This window comes from Lepidochelys kempii, chromosome 6 (genome assembly GCF_965140265.1).
Source record: "Lepidochelys kempii isolate rLepKem1 chromosome 6, rLepKem1.hap2, whole genome shotgun sequence".
NCBI lineage: Eukaryota > Metazoa > Chordata > Testudines > Cheloniidae > Lepidochelys > Lepidochelys kempii.
In genome coordinates, this window is record NC_133261.1 from 38,186,435 (window position 1) to 38,206,259 (window position 19,825).

The following is a 19,825-nucleotide window of genomic DNA, read 5'->3' on the forward strand; positions in this document are numbered from 1 at the left end:
GTTACTTTGTCAGAGTTACAGAGCTTTTAAAAATGTGCATGCATGTTGGATTTTGTAATGCAACCACTTAATGGCCTGCCAGTATTGGTTCTATATACAATCTGTTTAGGAAGGCGAGTAGACAGTGCTGTTTTCTGAGATATCTATCATTGCCTTAGGAAGGAGTATGGACTCCAAAAATATTGTGATGCCTTTCATATGATGTAGACATTCACTCTCAAACTAGTTTCTATTTGCATCAGAACAAGACATCATAATGGATCATAATATTAAGATCATTCCATTCTTTTCTTGTATGTTTTGATCAGTGGTGAAATACTTAATGTTTTTATTTACAGTGTTATAATTTTGACTTCAGAATTAGTAACGCTTTGAAATGAAAAGGGAAAGTTCACATCTCTCACAGTATTTTAGGATGTCTACAAGCGCTAATGGATATTTGCATCACATTTTTAAAGTTTTCTTCACGACTGTAAGAGGTAGAGGCTTAGTTTAAACTTCTAGAGCACAATATTGCAGCCTTCAAGAAAAGCATCAGTCTGTGAACTGCCCCAAAGAGTTAAATGAATGAGTCAATGGCTCCTACCTCGGACACAGTGGAATTTTTCTTATTTTTTTCATGTTCTTTTTTTTAAAATGTTGTGAAATTCCATACAAAAAGGATTTCTATACTGAAGCACTCAGGAGTCAAGGTGCCAGTGCAATCTGAACTTAATGTCCGTGTGTGTGTGCTTCCCCAATTGCCTTTGATTTAGGGCTGTTGATTATCGCAGTTAACTCACGTGATTAACTCAAAAAAATTAATCGCAATTAAAAAAATTAATTGCCATTTTAATCGCACTGTTAAACAATAGACCACCAATTGAAATTTATTAAATATTTTGGATGTTTTTCTACATTTTCAAATGTATTGATTCCAATTTCAGTATAGACTACAAAGTGTACACCGCTCACTTTATATTATTTTTTATTGCAAATATTTGCACCAGAAAGTGAGAACATGGGACTTTTGTAGTCAGCATTGCAAGGTATTTACACGCCAGATATGCTAAATATTAATATGCCCCTTCATACTTCGGCCACCATTCTAGAGGATATGCTTCCATGCTGACGATGCTCGTTTAAAAAAAAAAAAAGAAAGCCTTAATTAAATTTGTGACTGAACTCCTTGGGGAAGCATTGTATGTCTCTGGTTCTGTTTTACCTGCATTCTGCCATATATTTCATGTTATAGCAGTCTCAGATGATGACTCAGCACATGTTTGTTTTAAGAACACTTTCACTGCAGCTTTGACAAAACGCAAAGAAGGCACCAATATGAGATTTCTAAGGATAGTTACGGCACTCAACCCAAGGTTTAAAAATCTGAAGTGCCTTCCAAAATCTGAGGGGGACTACGTGTGGAGCATGCTTTCAGAAGTCTTAAAAGAGCAACACTCCGAAACTACAGAACCTAAACCACCAAAAAAGAAAATTAACCTTCTGCTGGTGGCATTGGACTCAGAGGATGAAAATGAACATGCGTCGGTCCGCAGTGCTTTGGATTGTTATTGAGCAGAACCTGACATCCGTATGGATGCATGTCCTCTGGAATGGTGGTTGAAGCATGAAGGGACATATGAATCTTTAGGGCATCTCGCACTTAAATATCTTGCGACGCCGGCTACAACAGTGCCATGCAAACGCCTGTTGTCACTTTCAGATGACATTGTAAAGAAGACGCAGGCAGCATTATCTCCTGCAAATGTAAACAAACTTGTTTGTCTGAGCAATTGTCTGAACTAGAAATAGGACTGAGTGGATTGTAGGCTCCAAAGTTTTACATTGTTTTATTTTTGAATGCAGGTTTTTTTGTACGGAATTCTAGGTTTGTAAGTTCAACATTCATGATAGAGATTGCACTACAGTACTTGTATTAGGTGAATTGAAAAATACTATTTTTTTTGTTTTTTACAGTGCAAATATTTGTAATCCAAAATAAAGTGAGCACTGTACAATTTTTGTTACAATTGAAATAATATATTTGAAAATGTAGAAAACCTCCAAAAATATTTAAATAAATGGTATTGTATTATTATTTAACAGTGCGAATAGTTTAATCGCAATTTGTTTAATCGCTTGACAGCCCTACTTTTATTATATGATTACATACTCTTTTTTTCCCCTCCATTCCATTGCTTTATTGAGTTTAGGTGTTTGGAAACAGAATGAGACAGAATTTTGTCGTGAATTAATCTGTTGGTCTGAATAACGTAGCTGGAGTCAACGTACCTTAGGTGGAGTTACCGTGGGGTCTACACTGCGGGCGGTCGATGGGAGAAACTCTCCATCAACTTACTTTACTCTTATCATCGGGGGTAAAGTACAAGGGTCGACTGGAGAGCGCTCTGCTGTCGATTTTGGCGGGTCTTCAGTAGACCCGCTAAATCGACAGCTGGTGGATCAATCTCAGACCGTCAATCCAGACTGTAGTGTAGATGTAGCCTTAGTGTTTGACCATGTTAAGTCACTTACTCTCTCTTTGTTCAATATCTGTTAAAATGAGTGTCGTACTTCATGATGTTTTGAGAAAAAATTCATTAATGTTTTTTTGAGACACTTACGTATTCTATTGATTAGTGCTGTAGAAAAGCCTATACAGAGAAAATGTTAGTGAAAGGCTTGGATGGTATGCAGAGAATGAGGCATCGGGTCACATACTGTAGCTAGAAAAGGAAATACAGAACTGCTGTCTAGTTCAATGACCACTATCCATCTTGAGCACTAAACGAGGTTGGAATCCTGTGAAAGTCACTGTGCAATGTATTTATCATTTTGTGTGTGTGTGTGTGTATATATACAAAGGGGTTCAGAGAAGATTATCCAGGCATATTAACATTGCAATTTCCTGACTTAAGTGCTTCACTTTGCAACCTTTGATGGTTTTAACCTTTTTGTATGTAATATATATAGCTATAATACACTCAGCATGCTCCCATGTTTGTGTGTGCATATAATATATGTTAAATTCCTCATTGTAGATGGAATAAAAATCTATGAAGATCTCAGAATATTCCATCTCTTTTTGCAGAGGCAGAAAAGATGAAATCTATGTCACAGCTTGCTGTTCTATCAAGACGATGGAGGCCATCAGAGATGAAGCTTGATTCCTTCCAGGAAGTAGTTCTAGAAAGCAGCAGTGTTGATGAATTAAAAGAGAAGGTGAATTGATTTTAGTAGTAAAATGTATTCAAGCATAATTTTAAAGTAAATTAAGGCCACATTAATTCTGAGTAACGGCATGAACACAGGGATTTGATGCAGTTTAATTGCAGTGATTGCATCTTAGTTACAAATCCCTGGTCAGCTGCAAGTGGCAAAAGACTATCTTGCATGTGGATACCAGTTGAGATCCTAGTAGTAGCTAAGGGTTAGGATTTCTTACCATATATAACTCCTTGATGTTGAGTGTCAGAGTTACCAGGTAATCCTCGGCTTCTACTCCATATGAAGCCAGTCAAGACTCTGGGGGAGCATATCTCCTCTCTTTGAGCATACTGTCGCCGGGGCAACCTTCCTGAATCTGACCTTGGAGCATTCAGCATGCTCTTCCAATGCAGTGCATGTCTTGCAGTGCGTTTGCCCAGGTGGGGCTCCTGAGGAAGCCAGAGGGCTCTGCACCCCGACTCCGCAGTCAGCCAGTAAAACAGAAGGCTGCTTATTCGACAGGAACACAGCGTAGAACAAAACTTGTTGGCAGAGACATCAGTGACTTTCATCCAAGTCCATCTTGGGTAGTCCTGGGCCAGAAGCCCTAGACTCCCACTCCTTCAATCCCCCAAAGCAAACTGCCAGCTTGTTGCTGCTCCTCCTTCTGTTTGTCTCACTTCCCAGGCAAAGAGTCATGTGGTTGTCACCTGGTTGCATCCCCCTTCTGGATCTCCGGTTACGAAGGGCACTGGTCATAGCATACGTGCAGACAGCTGGAGCAGCCTCACCTGCCCCAGAGGTCTCAGCCAAAGTCACACACCCCTATTCCCACCACTGAGGTATTGGTGCAGCACACAGGGAAACTGAGGCACACACAGTATTCATACAAAAGAGTAAAACTCACATAGGCTCACATACAACATAACAAGGGAAAATCCCCTCTTTGTCGCATCAGAAGTTCAGTTTTCTCATAACTGAACACAAATTGTCTTCTTCTAACACAGAATGCATTGGCCTCCTTGTTAAGTGTGGTAGTCGGTCATGAGCTTTTAATGCTTATATGCCAAGCTATATACTGTCTTCCTGTTGCTTCCTGAAGGCTTGCTTTCAGGTGTAAATCAAGTTACTAATGATAATGAATCCTCTAATGGCAATGGATCCTACCATCTCCAAGACTACTTTTTCACGTAGCGTCACAAAATCTGTGGTTGGCTGCTCTTGCTGCATGCCTTCAGAGTTAATCTCTAGGGAGCAGTTGGCCCCATGGTTTTTATGGCCTCATCTCTTGAACTTGTTCCCATCTGCACTATGCAAAATCTTGAATTTGACATTTAAAATGTGGTACAAGACAGCTTTTCAGTCACTTCTTTTATTTTAGCAGAAGTTAATTGGTGGATGGTGGGGATGATATGATTCATCAGTCGTTTAGCTTTTGTCAGGTTTTTTTGTTTTTTATTTGTATTGATACACACATAGTTGTATAAATAAAATGATTTGTAATATTGAGAACCAACTCTGGAGCCAAAGATGTAATATGAGGCCTGCAATCACTTTACATCTTGGACCTCACATTAACTATGTTTCTATCTAATTTTTTCTCTCTCCACCATGCTGTTGGAAATTTGATATTGTATAAGGGTCTCACAGAAGTGTCATTTGTGACTCCTCTGTCATGTACCAACTTAATTGCACTAAAAAGCATCAGCTATTTCCTTGGGATAGCCACTGCTTAAAGAAGAATTGCGAAATATGTGATATTTTTTTAATTCATTTTTGTCATTGATGCGTCTGAATTTCTTACTGGCCTTTACAATTTAACGAAGACTTACTGATGTTCATATGCTTCACTGTATGATATATTTGCATGAAACTCTTTATCTCACTGAAAGAAATTAATACATTGAAAATGTTTTTGTTTTACAGCTTAGTGAAATAAGTGGAATACCCTTGGAATATATAGAATTTGCTAAGGTAAGTAGTGTGATGTCTAAATTGTAGATATTGATTTGGGGGTGCATATATCATTATGCCGTTTGGATGATTTATTCACTAAATAATTACTTCTTTCCAGGGGAGAGGCACATTTCCTTGTGATATTTCAGTACTAGAGATCCACCAGGACTTGGACTGGAATCCTAAAGTGTCTACGTTGAATGTCTGGCCTCTCTACATTTGTGATGATGGCGCAGTAATATTTTATAGGTATATATTTTATTGTAGTATAATCAACAAATACTCTATGTATAAATAAGGTTCTAACAACCAACAGAATCCTGAAAAACAGTTCATGCTGAAAATTCTGCTGCTGTTTTGAAGAAGAAAAATGTCCACAATGGGAGCTAAAAATAGAAAATCAAGCATAACTGATTTTTTTTGAGGCATTTCAGTTATAAATTCGTGTTAGACCTTAATTTCTATTTTACTAATATGTGCTAAATAAATAGTAAGCATTATGCTTGGAAATAAGTGTGGATTTCAGAAGTTTTGGCATTGACTTCATTGTAGCCAGGATTTCACCCTTTGTGTTGAATTATGTAGCATTTGCTTAATATTTTACATTAAGCTGTTACGAAAATAAAGTAGATAATATCTTCTTGTTTTAAGGCATTTTTGCCATGATATTATTGAATTGACCTTACTATGTAATATATGTTGACACTATGATAAACCTGTGAAATTGGAAGCCATTCTAAGAGATCATGTAATAAGGGAAGCTTTTCTTCCCTAGTAGTACTAGTTTGAAAAATATTGACCTAACTACTTATTCAGGGCCATTGCAACCTGTCTGGCCAGCGTAAATGCTTTTTGTGCACAACACATCCATATCTTAAAACTGAATTATATTTTCTGTGAAATTGTTTTCCATATAAGGTGAAACTGACTTCTGTGCAGGGGGCCAGCACAAGGCATAAGCAGCACTGAAAGCCTCAGAAATGGGTTCTACAACTAATTCCTAAGCCGCTAGGCTACAGCGATTCCAATTGTTTGTCTGTTTCTAGTTACTCTCTGCAGTGTGCGCCATTCAGGTGGTCATCTAAAATATTGCCCGCTTTTTCATCTGCCTGACAAAAGGGGAAAAAAATCTGTTAGACAAACAGTACTAAAATAATTTGAGGGTGTTCTTTTGGTCTTGTAGTTTGGTTAGTTCAGAATGCAGTTGTTACCTCATAAAATCTTCCGTTTATTCTGTAGTCTGAAGTTACTTGAACAAAGTTTTTGAATTAAGGGATAATATGAAGGCTGCGCTATTATACAGAACAGTAAACAAGTTCCTAATTGGATATATTTTATCCTGAACAAATTAGATTTGGAACATGGGACTTCAGCCCACTGCTAAATTTTTTCATCAATTTGGGATCTGGGGATAGCAGAAGAAAAGAGGGAGGTGGATAGTGTGGTGGACTTGAGGAAGAGCCGAAAATAAAAGGGGTTTGTGTCAAAAGCTGCTGCTGTGCTGATTGGCTAAAGAGTAGAGTGGCAGCTGAATAGGAGGAACCTGTGTTGCCAGGCACGGGTGGAGTGGGGCTAACTAAGAGTGAAGAGGCAGTGTGAGGCTTGATGAAGAGGAGCTTTGAAGTGAACTCAGAAAGCTGGCTTAGTATAAGGCTTGGTCAACACTACGTAGGTTGACATGAGGCAGCTTATGTTGACCTAACTCTCAGTGTCTACTTTACAGCCTTGCTCCTAGCCGATATACCTGCCCTACTACACCAACATAACTCTTCCTCCATGAGAGTCATAGGGCTTATGTTGGTGTAGTGAGGGTGACGTAGTGTCTGTATATAGGACTCGAGGTGCAGATCTCCCCACTGAAGGCAAGAAGCCCCAGGTGGCTTCCTTCTGCTCCCAGCTGGGAGTGGGAAGATGAGAAGCCTGGGGAGCAGCTGGGTTCCCAGCAGGGAGCTGCATGGCACTGAGAGCATGGGATCTCAGCCCCTGCCCCCTCAGTCCCTCTTCAGTCAGTGGAAGTGCTCCTGGTGAGGACATGCACCACTAACAGAAGGAGGGTAGTGTGGACATCAGCCACCGCAGTAATTACTGCAATGACTGTAAGGCAAACTAACATAAGTTGATTTAAGACTGTAGTGTAGACGTGCTTCATGTTTCAACTTTCTAGGAATGCCAAGGCTCTCTGATCGCTCCACACTGCTAAAGTGGCACATTGAAACTAAAAGGTTCATTGAATTAAAATTTAATTGTCTCCTTCGATAGCTGTAGAACCACTCCTTGACTTGAAAGCCCAGATACCTCTTGGCAAATTATATTCCCACCTTCCCTTCTCAATTTACTACTTCAGTATTTCTTTTTGTAGCCAATTTAGCAAAATTTTGGAGAATTTGTGTCTTGTTCTTTGGTTCTTTCTCTTGTTTCCTTATGTTGGCTCTGTTATGTTTAATTCTGAGTGTCTCAGAAAACACTATGCTTTGCACAGAAGAGACTTAAAATGGAGAAAGGTTAAAGACCTGAGAAAGAACCTGCGTTTTGTGAGATACCTTCTGATGCTATATGGTATGAAAAGTCTAGCAGGCTCTTTTGATCCAATGAGACCCCCTCACTTGTATAACTTCATAATTTTACTATAGCTGATTTTTAATCTACAGTTTTATTTATATTTTAGGGATAAAACTGAAGAATTAATTGAATTGACAGATGAACAGAGAAATGAACTAATGAAAAAAGAAAGCAGCAGACTCCAGAAAACTGGACACCGCATAACCTACTCCCCTCGTAAAGAAAAAGCACTAAAAATTTATCTGGACGGCGCCCCAAATAAAGAGTCGACTCAAGACTGACATTTACTATAACATTTCCCTTGGGGAATTTTTTTGTTTTAAATAATAATTAAAAAAAAAATCACTACTACTGTGTAGTGCCATTATGGCAGGACACTCATTAGGTGTAAAGCAATGACACCAGCACTGATTGGGCTGCAGTTTACCAATCAGAAGCTCAGTGCCCAGTCGGGCCACTGTTTGACTTTGAATCATGTTGTGCACTATCGTCAAATGTACTGTAAAGCTAAAGGGATGTGCAAATAAAAAAAAAAATTGAATAGAAAAAATGGGGAGGGAGAGGGAAATGAGTGGAAATGATTGAGGACAATGTGCACATAATAGCTAGTAAAACTAGCATCAAACAGGATACTCATAGCTTAATAATAAAAGCTGTGCAAAGGCCATGAATGAATTCGTTTGTTTGTTTCAATGATACACACATTACCTCATTGAAGGTTTGGAAGTAAATGTAACACACTGGCTTTTGGAAAGCAGCAAAAATGGGGTGAAGATGTAATGGCATTTTCAAAAGCCAGCTCTAAAAGTTGTTGTGTAAAGTTTTTAGAAGAATCCTTGGATTATTCTTCCTTAACACAGATGGTCTAAAACAGGTACCTTTCTAAAGTTAGTTACCAGGAGGTCTTGGCTCATTTTGCTCAAGTATTGTAAGGTAACGCTTGAAATAGCTTATGGAAGCAGAAGAGCAACTTTACCATATTGCATTCAATGTGTAAATAAAATCTTCCCTATCCAGTTGGCAGAACTATAGTTCAGCTACTTACCATAGTATTTCTTTTCACATATCAATATTTGTTGTGTACATTTGAAAGTATAGCTGCCTATTTAAATTTGTATTCATTTTATGTTTGGCAATGCTGGGTACTTTAGGGTTGCATTTCCCTTTGTTGATGAGGTTTTTTGGTTGTTTTTTTGTTCTGCTACTTATTTTTGTACATTTTGTTTTTGAAGACTTTATTACAGGTTTGCATTTTCTAGTCCCATTGCAAGTCACACTTTAATTTTTCCTGGAGTTGATTCATAGTTCTCTGTAGTTTGGGCAACGTCTAACACCTCACAGTATAAACTTGCTGGTAGTTCAGTTTGTGGTGCAGACTGATGCAGTCAACATGATTTCATTGCAAATCCTAGAAACAGCAGGTTTTTGCTTCGCTATATAAAGATCAATTGAGAACAAAAACTGTGTAGAATTGGAAATATTTACTAATTTATAACAATCAATAAAAGGTTTTGGTAAACTTTTTCATGCCTGATGCTGTTTACAACAATGAACATGCCAATAAAACATTTGTTCATTCTGTTGTGTTCTTTTAATCATTTAAACTTCTTTGGGTTTTTTTTAAACCTGGAAAGAAATTATAGAATTGCTTCATGTAAACCTATAGAATCACTTTTCAAAGGCAGTCTCTGAATTTTAAGGTACAAATACATAGTATCAAGGAGAGTGTTCATACAGGGTATTCTGGTCTAATGTACTTATGTTCATAATAGAAGATTTGTTAACTAATAACTTCCTTTCTGGAAATGAATTCTTTCCCCAGTGCAGAATTTTAGGTTGTGACTCCTTCCCTCCTGCAAATACCAGAAGCAGCACAGACTTGTCTTGTGGGCTGTGGAGTTTGGCTATTTCTTTCCACCTTGACTTGCAGGTGAGTACTTCCAAAAATGTATAGGGATACTAAGGGCTCAGATCTGTCCAGTGACACAAAATAGACAAAGTCAGTAGAACTGTAGCCCCCTGAGGATTCACCCTATGGGGTGGGGAATACCTGCATGGTATAGAGCGTTCATTATGGCTTCATGCCCTACAGTCCATAACTTAGGTGGCATGGGTGTGGGAAGAAAGGGAGCGTTGTCAGAATACCTTAGCGTGCTGACATCTTTGGCTGCTGGAATGACTTTATTATAATGTATCAGCTCTATATATGTAGACATGCAGGGGTATGTCTACACTGCAGTTAAACACCTGTGGCTGGCCCATGTCAGCTGACAGAGGCTGCAGGGCTGTAAAATCATGGTGTAAATGTTTGGGCTTAGGATGGAGCCTGAGGTCTGGGACCCCACAAAGTGCACTGCAATTTTACAGCCAGAGCAGCACAAGCCCAAGTCAGTTGATATGGCCCAGCCACGGGTGTTTAGTTGCAGTGTAGACATACTCTGAGGCTGTCACAGAAGCACTGAAGGCCTTATGGTTGGGAGGACTATGATACAAGTTGTTCCAGTAAAGGAAATTGTTAGGTACATTTTTTTATTCTGGATCATGACATTTCCTTTATGCTGTTAGGCACTTGGGGCATAGCAGTTGCTAAGGGAAAACTAGGAGTGGGAGAGAGGAAAAAGTAGGATAAAAGAAGAAAGATTTTAGTTAGACTAGTTTTTAGGGAAGGGGGAAATCTTAAATACAACTGTTTGGAGCACCTTCATGCTCGGAAGATGCTTCAGAGGAAAGTTTAAGCCTGGAGAGCTTAATAGAAGTCTTGATGGATGACCACAAGACAACTTTAGAGATTTCCTTTCTGGTGACTGATGCCCTTTTGGCACAGGATACTGCAGTAGAAGTGGGTTCTGATTGCTTGTGGGACTAGTATTCGAGCAGCTGTGTAGGCATTGGTAAAACAGAATTTAGGTTTAGAATCTTTCAGACCTGGGCACTTAATGTGAGAAGAAACAAAAAGGGATTGACGTTTTCCTAAACATGTTAATTCAGCTAAGCTAAATCTGCAGTTCTTTTCATCCACCGTCTGCTATACTCTTTCAGGTGTTGAGCTCTCAGGAGAAGTGAAACAATAATACATGATGTATGTAGGGGAGAAATCTTGCCTTTCTGAACTATTCAGTAAGACTCCATGCTTCCTAAGAGCAGAGACTTTGTAGACTCTAAACTGAAAGAATTGCGAACAGGGAACATGTTTTAGGGAAAGGAAGCATAGGGATTAAATACCTTCCATTCAAATTAAATGGGTCTAAGTACTTGTAGCACTGTGGATGCATCTGCGGTAGAGAAGATAGATCTGTCTTTTTGGATTGATATGTTGCCATAAGGAACGTCAATACTATTGGTAATCTACCAGAGGCTTGGATGAGTTTGTGTTTTTATAACATTATTTAGCACCAAGAGAGGAGATGCAATGACAGTAATTCTTTGGTCCAAGTCTAGGTCTTTTTCAGGAGATGAAAGGGCTGTTTTTCTGGCATTGATCATGATATAATGGCACTTGTAGGAAAATTTTATTGATTCTTGCTGCTCAATTGTCAAGCTATCAGATTCAGCCTGGATTGAGATACAAGGAGTGGACCTTATGATATGCTGCTTACTGGAAAGATGGAGCGGAGACCTCTACTGGCTCCATAACCTTCCTTAATTATGGGTGGTGACAATGACTACCGCTTCCTCCCTGCTGCCGCCACCTGACTCCATCAGTCTTTCTAGTAGAAGAGGAGGAGGTGGTGTGCAGCAGGCCTTTTATTATCTGAGTCAGAATGTTACCAGTGATCTTTGGTCCAGTGGATCAGATGCTAGCATGAGTCAGGAGACCTGGATTCTATTCCTAATTTTTGCTGCTGACCTATTCAGGCAAGTCACATAATCTTACTGTGGCTGAGTTTCCATCTCTAAGCCCCTTCATTTTCCGTTTAAACCAATATTTACTGAAAAAATCCTCAGTTTAACAAACTTTTTTTTTCTGATTTTCACCCTACTTTTGTATCATTCAAATATAAATATATAAAAATCTTGTTTTATTAGGAAAATACATTGCATGAGATATATGTAGTACATTGGTCTGTGTATATGCAAAGCTGCCTCTTGAAGTAAGGCTATGTAATAGTCTTGAAGACCCAATAAACAGGTACACATGCAAGCTCTGAAGTCCATGCACATCTGAATATACTGATGAATCTCATGCCCACCACCTACACATTTCAAGCTGTTGGCTGATAACAGTTTAAAAATTTGACACACTAAAATGGGAAGAAAACGAAAATCTGCATCCAATAAGTTTCAGAACACAAGCATTCAAAGTTTTTAAAAAAACAAAAACAGGAGAAAAGGATGAAGTTGCATGTCTGCACTGCAAATGGTGTGGCCCAATTACTAAATGTAAATATTTATAGGCTAATAGTCCTAAGTCTACACCAATACACTGCTTGTTCAAATGAAAAGTTTTATCTGGGTTTAGAGATGTATTGTTTTCTTAAACTCAGAGATGGCAGAGTTCTGTTTTAGTTCTGCAGCAGACCACATTGATGAACAGAATTCAAAGTGTTAATCTGTTGAGTACCTTTTTCCCATCTTTCTGTCCACCAAAATAATTCTGGTATTTACCCAGAAAAATTATGAATAGTTTTTTGCAGTGATTTTCACTGGTTTTTGTTGTTAAGGTAATAAACACTGATAAATTCCCAGGGGAAATGAAATAAAATAACGGAAAATGAAGGACTTGACCGATCTCTCAAAGGGAAAGGAGGACGCTTGCCCTCTTCTGTAAAGCACTACTCCAAGTTGCCTGCTGTGCCGGTGTGTGTGTTCAGAATTGTTACTTGGATCACCCTTGTGTAGGCTGGGCGCCACATCTGCCAGAAGAACCTGTATTACTTAGGTTTGCAGATGTGAATTTTGACTGCCCCTTGTCAGTTTTTCTTCCACAGTTAAGTTGTCTGAATGAACCAGGTAATATTTTCATCAGGTGCTACGGAGAGTCTTGAATAGCCAGTCTGGAAAATGCTTATAGCTCAGGCGCTGGAGTTTTTCTGACCTTGATCGTGTTCACTGTGTATATGTAAAAGGTACCCTAGGGTGCTTCCATAGGAAAGAAGGGAAATTTTAAGCAGATCTGTTGGTTTAAAAGGCAAATTCTAAGAAATTCTACCTTCTCACTCATTTGTACCCCCTAGCTAAACGGCACTGGCTCCTGCTGTTTAATCCCCCCTCCCCACCCCGCTTTCCATGCACTCATAAGATTCTGAGTTTAGGCCACTTTTTTTCCCCATTTTTAAACTAATATTTTAAAGTTCTTTCCTGTTCTTCAGTAACTGAAAGTTCATGTACCAGCAGAGGCTGGCGAATAGTCTTTCCTTCACAGAAATTGTTTTGCCCTTCCAAAACGGCCACTATTGCCCACAGTCCTCTGTGGGACTGAGGCCATATATTGACCTCAGTTAACAGCTATTTCTCTACTGCCTGGGCAGGTGGAAGCTGAGGCTGCCTATGACAAAGGTTTTCACTGCCTCCTGTTGTTCCCAAAGCCAGGCTGTCCTCAGGGAAGATGATGTCCTGCCACTCCCAAAATGTTAGGAAGCAGGCACTGGCCGCAGGTGTGGTAAGTAGGTTAATGCCAGTGCTGTGGAGCTATTCACTGATTGCTATAGCCAGCAACAGGAGTTTCAGCTGTGGCTTAAACTCATTGTGCTGCTGAGGATTGAGGCTTTTCAGGTTATTGCATGACAAGGCTCTGGTGAAGTGGGGTTGTCAAAATTGCAGAGAGATGCTAACGACGGTAGCTTGTCTTCTGTTGGAGTCCTTATGAAAGAGGTTCCTTCCACAGGAATGACTGTGTCCTTCATGCTCCTAACCTCAAACTTGAAGAGTACGAAGAGAATCATTTGCTTTGAGACTCCATAGACCGTTTCAAGACCTTTTCTTCCCTTAAGGAACATGGCAAACTAACACACAGTCCATTTTTTTTCATCCTTTTCATAGTTGGATCTAAGGTCCAACTTCTCCTCACAATAATCTGTCACGTCTCTGGAAAAAACCCTCTCCTACTGCTCTAGCACACGATTTATATGGGCCAAATATAGCTCTTTGAAAGGGCTGCTGAATCTGTGATGTTGCCTGATCTTTCTGTAATGTTCTATACGAACTCTGGTCCTACCCCCGATGTAAAACCTGTGCATGCTTTTTACTGGAGTATATGACCTACCTATAACTGGGGCTCCAGAGCCTTATTAAATAGCCTTATGCCAGGAAGTACTATCCATGAACACAGAAGACTCTGGCAGTATTACTGGGATAGTAAGCAAGGGTAATACTTTGAGAAGAGCACTTCCTTGAAAGGTTAAATACGGGACTATTTACAGGAGAGTGGTGGATCTGGGCTTTTTTATAATAGGCAATCACTTCAAAGCAGGGCAGTTTATAACCATAAAGCTGGCCTGTTGGGAAAGGGAAGGAGAAAAAGATTGTCCCTGTCTTGTGTGCAGGGACAATCCTCTGGTACAGTAAGTCTGAAACATGCTTATCAATAGCTTGATATTTGACATCCTGATTAAAAGGAAGAGTGGTGGAGAGTTTTTCAACAGGAACAGGGGCAAGCTTCATCTACGGAGTACATATCACCCTAATGAATGTGCATTTGTCCCAATCCCATTTTGTTTGTTTTTCAGATGCTGTTAAATGGGATGTTTTCTTTTATATAGGTTTGGAATTTTGAACAAAGTACAATAGAGAGTGGGGGGGAGGAATTCATGCCTTCCTGAAGGTAACAACTGTGAAGGATCGTTAATGCTGCAAGGAGTAATATTAACGTTCATGGAGTTGACATTGGCAAATGCTGTGTAGTAGGGATGCTGGTTTAAGGTGCCAGCCCAGTCCCCCGAAACCTTTACAGCTAGTGGTGCTACGTGAGTTTGAGATCCTTTGCTGCCACCTCTGTAACCAGTTGAAAGTGACGTTTGGCCCTCTGTGCTTTCTCTGAACCGAAGGAGAAAGCTCTCCTCCTTCCCAACCTGCCCCAGGCTTCAAATAACTGAGCAGAAGCTATATTTATTGCAACTTCACTGTGATTATATATTTTTGAAAAGAAACACATACATGGCTGAAGACTAATGCCTGAAAATAATCTAAACCAAGAAGTGGGTTCTTCCTCACCCCAGAACAATAACCATTATTCCAAACATATGTACAGAAAATGCAATGCTCAAAACTTTCACTTTAGGGTCACCAATAATTTAAATGAGATTATGTATGAAACATTAACACTTTGACACATGCTCTTTTCCTCTTAATACCAAACTAGTAAGTTTATTTTGGCACCCAGGACTGAGTAACTAGTCCAAAGAAAACCATAACAGTTAGGCCCTCACTTGCCCTTTGATTTAGTTTCGTCCAACCTTCTGAATGGATTAAAAAAAAGTCTGTCCAGGTTTGGGGGAAGGGAATAGGAAGAAACCCCTTTAAAATATCATTTATTGCACTTCTATCCAGCAGTGTGTGTGTTTTCAGGATTTATACAAGCAAAATACTAGACACTTCTAGAAATGTAATTCTTATTGTGTCAGTGACAAATCTGCCCTGTGTTTAATTTAAATCTCATCTCCAAAGAGCAGATCATGAGCCAAGTCAGGCTCCTTTAAATCTGTCTGTTGGGAAGTATTTCCTTCCAGGTTTTCTAATTCCTTCCGCACTGCCTGAATGATGCTGCTGTCTTCATAATCACCAAGCACATCTCTGGGTATCAAACCAAGAAACGATATTTCATCCATGAGCAAAGCGTCTTCCTTTTCGTTACTTCTGGTGTCATTAAAAGACACTTCACATACAGGCACAGTGCTGTGGCTGTTGAGAAAACAAACACATCCTGCCTGTTAGTGTTGAGTTCTTTATTGAAGTGGAAAACTACAACCCCGCCCACACCCCTCTTCCCGGTGAAAGGGAAGAACAAAACTTGCAAATCCATTTACTTGAATAGGTAAGACATCTGATTATAGCAAGTGATTCACAGCTCAGGAAAGCTGAAGACTTGAATTTTTAAAGAAAACCCACAACTCTCTAACAGATTAGATGGATTCCTCTCCCCTTAAGTATTTCTCAGATGCAGCAGTCTCAATTACAATCAGATCAAATAATACTGGACAAAAGTTAGGAATACACTGTGCCTTCTAAAGTGTGGTTCAGGTGTTACTGTATCAAACACCACCTGCAATGACAATCCACTACCCCCTTGATAATGACTACACAAATACCAGTAGACGCTTCCTGACTGGCAGGAATAGCAGTGTGTGTTAGGACAATGCAAAAGGCTTTAGACATTTTTATAACCGTGAGGATTTTTTTCCAGCGTTAGTGGTGAAGAAAGCATTCAAGATTTTCAGACCTCACAACACTGAGCAGCTTGCAACTCAGTGCAGAGTGGGGAAATTTCACACAAACAAACCTTGAAAGGGTTCAAAGAGTCTCCATTGAAAAAAGCTTTTGATCCTTCCCAGGCTTTACCTGTGAGTCTGGCATATCAAGCCACTTGCACATGGGCAGCGCTCAAGCACTCCATCTGGTTCCAGTTCCCACGTGATCAGGTTCAGGAGTTTGTTTAAAGGATCATGGCAAGGTTCTCCTTCTGCAGGTAATGGAGTACACACAGGAAACAGAAGATCTGCATGCAAAAATGATAAACCTGTGACAATTTTTGATCCACAGTGTAACTTTCAGTTTTGCATAGGAAAGATTCACAGTGAGCCAGGAGTAGGATTTCAAATAATTTATATTGTGGCTTTGCCTCATGTTCAGGCTCTGACAATCCCCATCCTCTTCATCAAAAGGCCAGCAACAATTTAGCAATAAATGGATAACTTTGCATTTCTGTAATGCCCTTCACCTGAAGAGTGAGTGAGGCATTTTACAACAATGGGTGACCGTGCCCAGGCCACTCTGCAGAGCAGGCAGCAGTGAACAGAAATTGTTAAAACTACCAGGATCTTTTGGTTCTCGATCTGGATGCAAGAGCATGTATCTTGTTTTCCAATTTACTTTTTTTTTATTTCTTTGAAAGGGTTAAATGTGAACTGCAGTTATTAAAAAAAATAGGCATGATTACAAGAAGTCACCACAAACAAATGTATCAATCAATCTAGGAAACTCCCTGCTATAAAAAAAAGTCTACACCAAAACCAAACTATAGTGACAGATCAAAAAAATCAAAATGGACTCAAGTGGGACTTAGGTTGGAGAGGCCTTATGCTGACCCTCTGCACAGGGGTGAAATTCACCCTTTAGAGAGAGGAGTTATTTACCAGAATGCTGTGCAGTTTGGGACTCTTGACACAGAAAACAAAGAACCAGAAAAGGAAAGCACTCCAATATACATACATAGAAACTCTGGAAGTACAGGAGTTTCAGGAATATCAGGTCCTGACAAAAACACACACACAGAGCCCGCTCCCTGACGGTGACTTTTTAATTAACAAAAGCCCTTGCATTGCCATTTTTTTAAAAAAAAAGAGAGGCAAATGGAAAAGATAAGTTACTTAGCTTGTACAGTAAGTGGGGGGTCTTCAAGATGTGTGTTCCTAGAGGTGCTCCACATCCGGATGTGCACACCTGTGCACTCTTGATCAAAGATTTTTGTCAACTATGAGTGCGTGCCTGTGCCATGGACACCCTCATGCCCCGATACAAGGCTATAATGGGAGATGTGGATTCACCACCACTCCAGTTTTCTGAAGCATGGAAGTCCAAGGAGAGACTCCAAAACAGAGGGGAAGAAGGGTGGGTACTGAACGACCCATAGGGGGATACATCTTTAAGAACTCCAGTTACTGTACAGTGTGTCCTCGCCACCTCCTTTGAATAGTGTCCCCATGGGTGCGCCACTTCAGGAGACTCCAGAGCAGCATCCCCATCATGAGAGGAGGGGGCTGCTGAGGAGGCAGATCGTGGAACAGCCTCACCAGTTCAGCCTCACCAGGTGTTTTTTCAGCAGGGCTACTGAGGTAGATTGAGCTCTGGTGGAATGAGTAATGACTTGGAGGGGGTTGAACCTCTGAGGCTTCATAACAGGTTAAGGAGCACCCTGTAACCTATCTGGATAGTCTTTTGGTTGGAAATCACCTGTCCTTTCTGTAACTAAAAAGCCCTAAAGGGTTTAGTATTCCCTAGGCAGAAGACACGGGCTCTTACATCCAGTGTGCTGAAGGTTTAACTCTTCTCTTGAAGAGCGAGGCTTGGGATAAAACACAGGAAGGTGAATCTCCAGGTTGATGTGAAATTCTGAGGAAACCTTGGTAAGGAAGCGAGGGTGTGAACATGGCGTCACCTTGTCTTGACAGAACACTGTACAGGGAGTCCACCATCAAGGCTCCAAGCTCCCCATCTCTCTTGGCTGAGGTGATGGTTATGAGGAACATGGTCTTAAGGGACTGATGAAGAAGGAAACGGGAGTTTTTGTCAGCATCTTGAGGACTAAGCTGAGGTCTCATGGTGGATTTGTACATCTGGGGAGCAATCTTGCTCTATATCTGAGAGCCATCTAGTAGCCTTGAAGTCAAGTGCTGACAGATTCAGATGAGCGTTTGATTCCAATTCCTGGCTGAGGTGGATCAGTTCTGGGGACCACGTCTGCCTTGGCCAAGATGGTACTCTGAGGATGTCAACTAATTTTTTTTGTTTCAATTTGTTCAGGACTTTCAGCAACAATGGAGCCAGATGACGTATAAAGCAGTACACAGAGCCAAGGAATGGAGTTGCAGAGAAACCTGTCTGAATAGCCCCAAGTAAGGCTTCTCTAGGGTCTCTCAGAATACCTCATTGTTCAGCTCCCGCTTGTGGTCGGTGCTGAAATGTCTGCTGAGGGAATCCGCCATTGTGTTCTGTAGTCCTCGTAGATACAGATCTCAGCGCTTTATGCAGTGTGATAGAGCCATAGTTTTATAGATTCAGCACACAAGGCCTGGGATCTTGCACCTCCTTGACAACTGATCTAATACACACTGCTACTCTGTTGTCCAGCATTATGCTGATTGCATGGCCCTTGATGTGGGATAGGAAGTGCTTGCCTCTGTAACAAACTTCTCAGTGCTCCAGTGTATTGATATGGAGGATAGACTCCTCAGGAGGGTATCTTCCTTGAGTGTGAAGCTGAGGTTCTGGCAGTGCCCCTCAGAAAGCAGTATGTAGTGGCGGTCCTTGCGGGAGGATGCTGCAGGAACAGAACTCTCACACCTTTCGTAGATTTTTCCACCAACGGAGAGAGTAGAGAACCCTCCGAGGTACTGACACCCATTCACATAGACTGTTTCCTTGGGTTATAGATGATTATTAGGCAGGCTGAAGACAGAGTGTAGCCTTACTAAGAGTATCACAAAAGTACAGGCTGCCATATAGCCCGCAAGTCGTAGACAAGTCCATGCTGTGGTTTGCAGGCTTTTTTGTATCTTTGAAACAAAACTAGACACTGGGGTAAATCTGTCCTTGGGCAAGTTTGCCTGGCTATGGAGGTGTCTAGAGTAGCCCTGATGAAGTCTCTGCATGGAGTGGGTATGAGGATAGATTTTTTTTTTCCATATTGAGGCAGATGTGGATCACCCACAGGGTTGCTACTCAAAGAAGAAAGTTAACTTCCTACAGCTGTTGGGGCTTACCTTAGAAATATTTGGGAAAACTGAATTATTGACCTGTCACGGCCTATCCTTTGCCAGGCCTCATTTATCATTCTCACAGTAGCAAGTGATGTAAAAAGACAACAGAAGTCTTCATGAAAGAGCAGGTTGTTTTTTCTAAGATTATACAACAGACTTTTACCATTAAGATCACAATTAACCAAAATGATTAAAAGAATGAAACCTGCAACAAATCTTCTGCAATTACTCGAGGACTGAGATTGGTGTATTTTGTAAGATTTTCTGTAAATCTGAATTTACAACATAATATATTAAGCCCGATTCTCATTTACACTAGTGCCCCTTTGTTCTGGCTGCGGGGCTTAGTGGAGTGGGCACTTGACTAGGACGCAGGAGCTCTATTCCTGGCCTGCTGGGTGACCTTGGGCAAATCATTTTCCCTCAGTTTCCTCATCTGTAAAATGGGGATAATGATACTGACCTCTGTAAAGCACTTTGAGACCTACCGATTT

At 40.4% G+C, this 19,825-nt stretch overlaps 2 protein-coding genes across 7 annotated transcripts in view; one reads left to right on the forward strand and one right to left on the reverse strand.

Annotated features, from left to right (window-relative positions):
• USP47 (ubiquitin specific peptidase 47) overlaps positions 1-10,306 on the forward strand; it is a 94,675-nt gene extending 84,369 nt beyond the window's left edge. For all 6 annotated transcript variants that reach the window (XM_073347602.1, XM_073347600.1, XM_073347604.1 and 3 more), the window contains 4 exons: positions 3,071-3,201; positions 5,113-5,160; positions 5,261-5,391; positions 7,808-10,306. In XM_073347602.1, the coding sequence (XP_073203703.1) occupies positions 3,071-3,201; positions 5,113-5,160; positions 5,261-5,391; positions 7,808-7,982 (485 nt within the window). In that variant the 3' untranslated portion in view covers positions 7,983-10,306. The remainder of the gene's footprint in view (positions 1-3,070; positions 3,202-5,112; positions 5,161-5,260; positions 5,392-7,807) is intronic.
• A 4,438-nt stretch (positions 10,307-14,744) lies between these two features.
• DKK3 (dickkopf WNT signaling pathway inhibitor 3) overlaps positions 14,745-19,825 on the reverse strand; it is a 44,289-nt gene continuing 39,208 nt past the window's right edge. Inside the window, exons 7-8 of the mRNA XM_073347609.1 lie at positions 16,195-16,351; positions 14,745-15,537 (exon numbers count right to left, since the gene is read on the reverse strand). Of these exons, the coding sequence (XP_073203710.1) occupies positions 15,285-15,537; positions 16,195-16,351 (410 nt within the window). The 3' untranslated portion in view covers positions 14,745-15,284. The remainder of the gene's footprint in view (positions 15,538-16,194; positions 16,352-19,825) is intronic.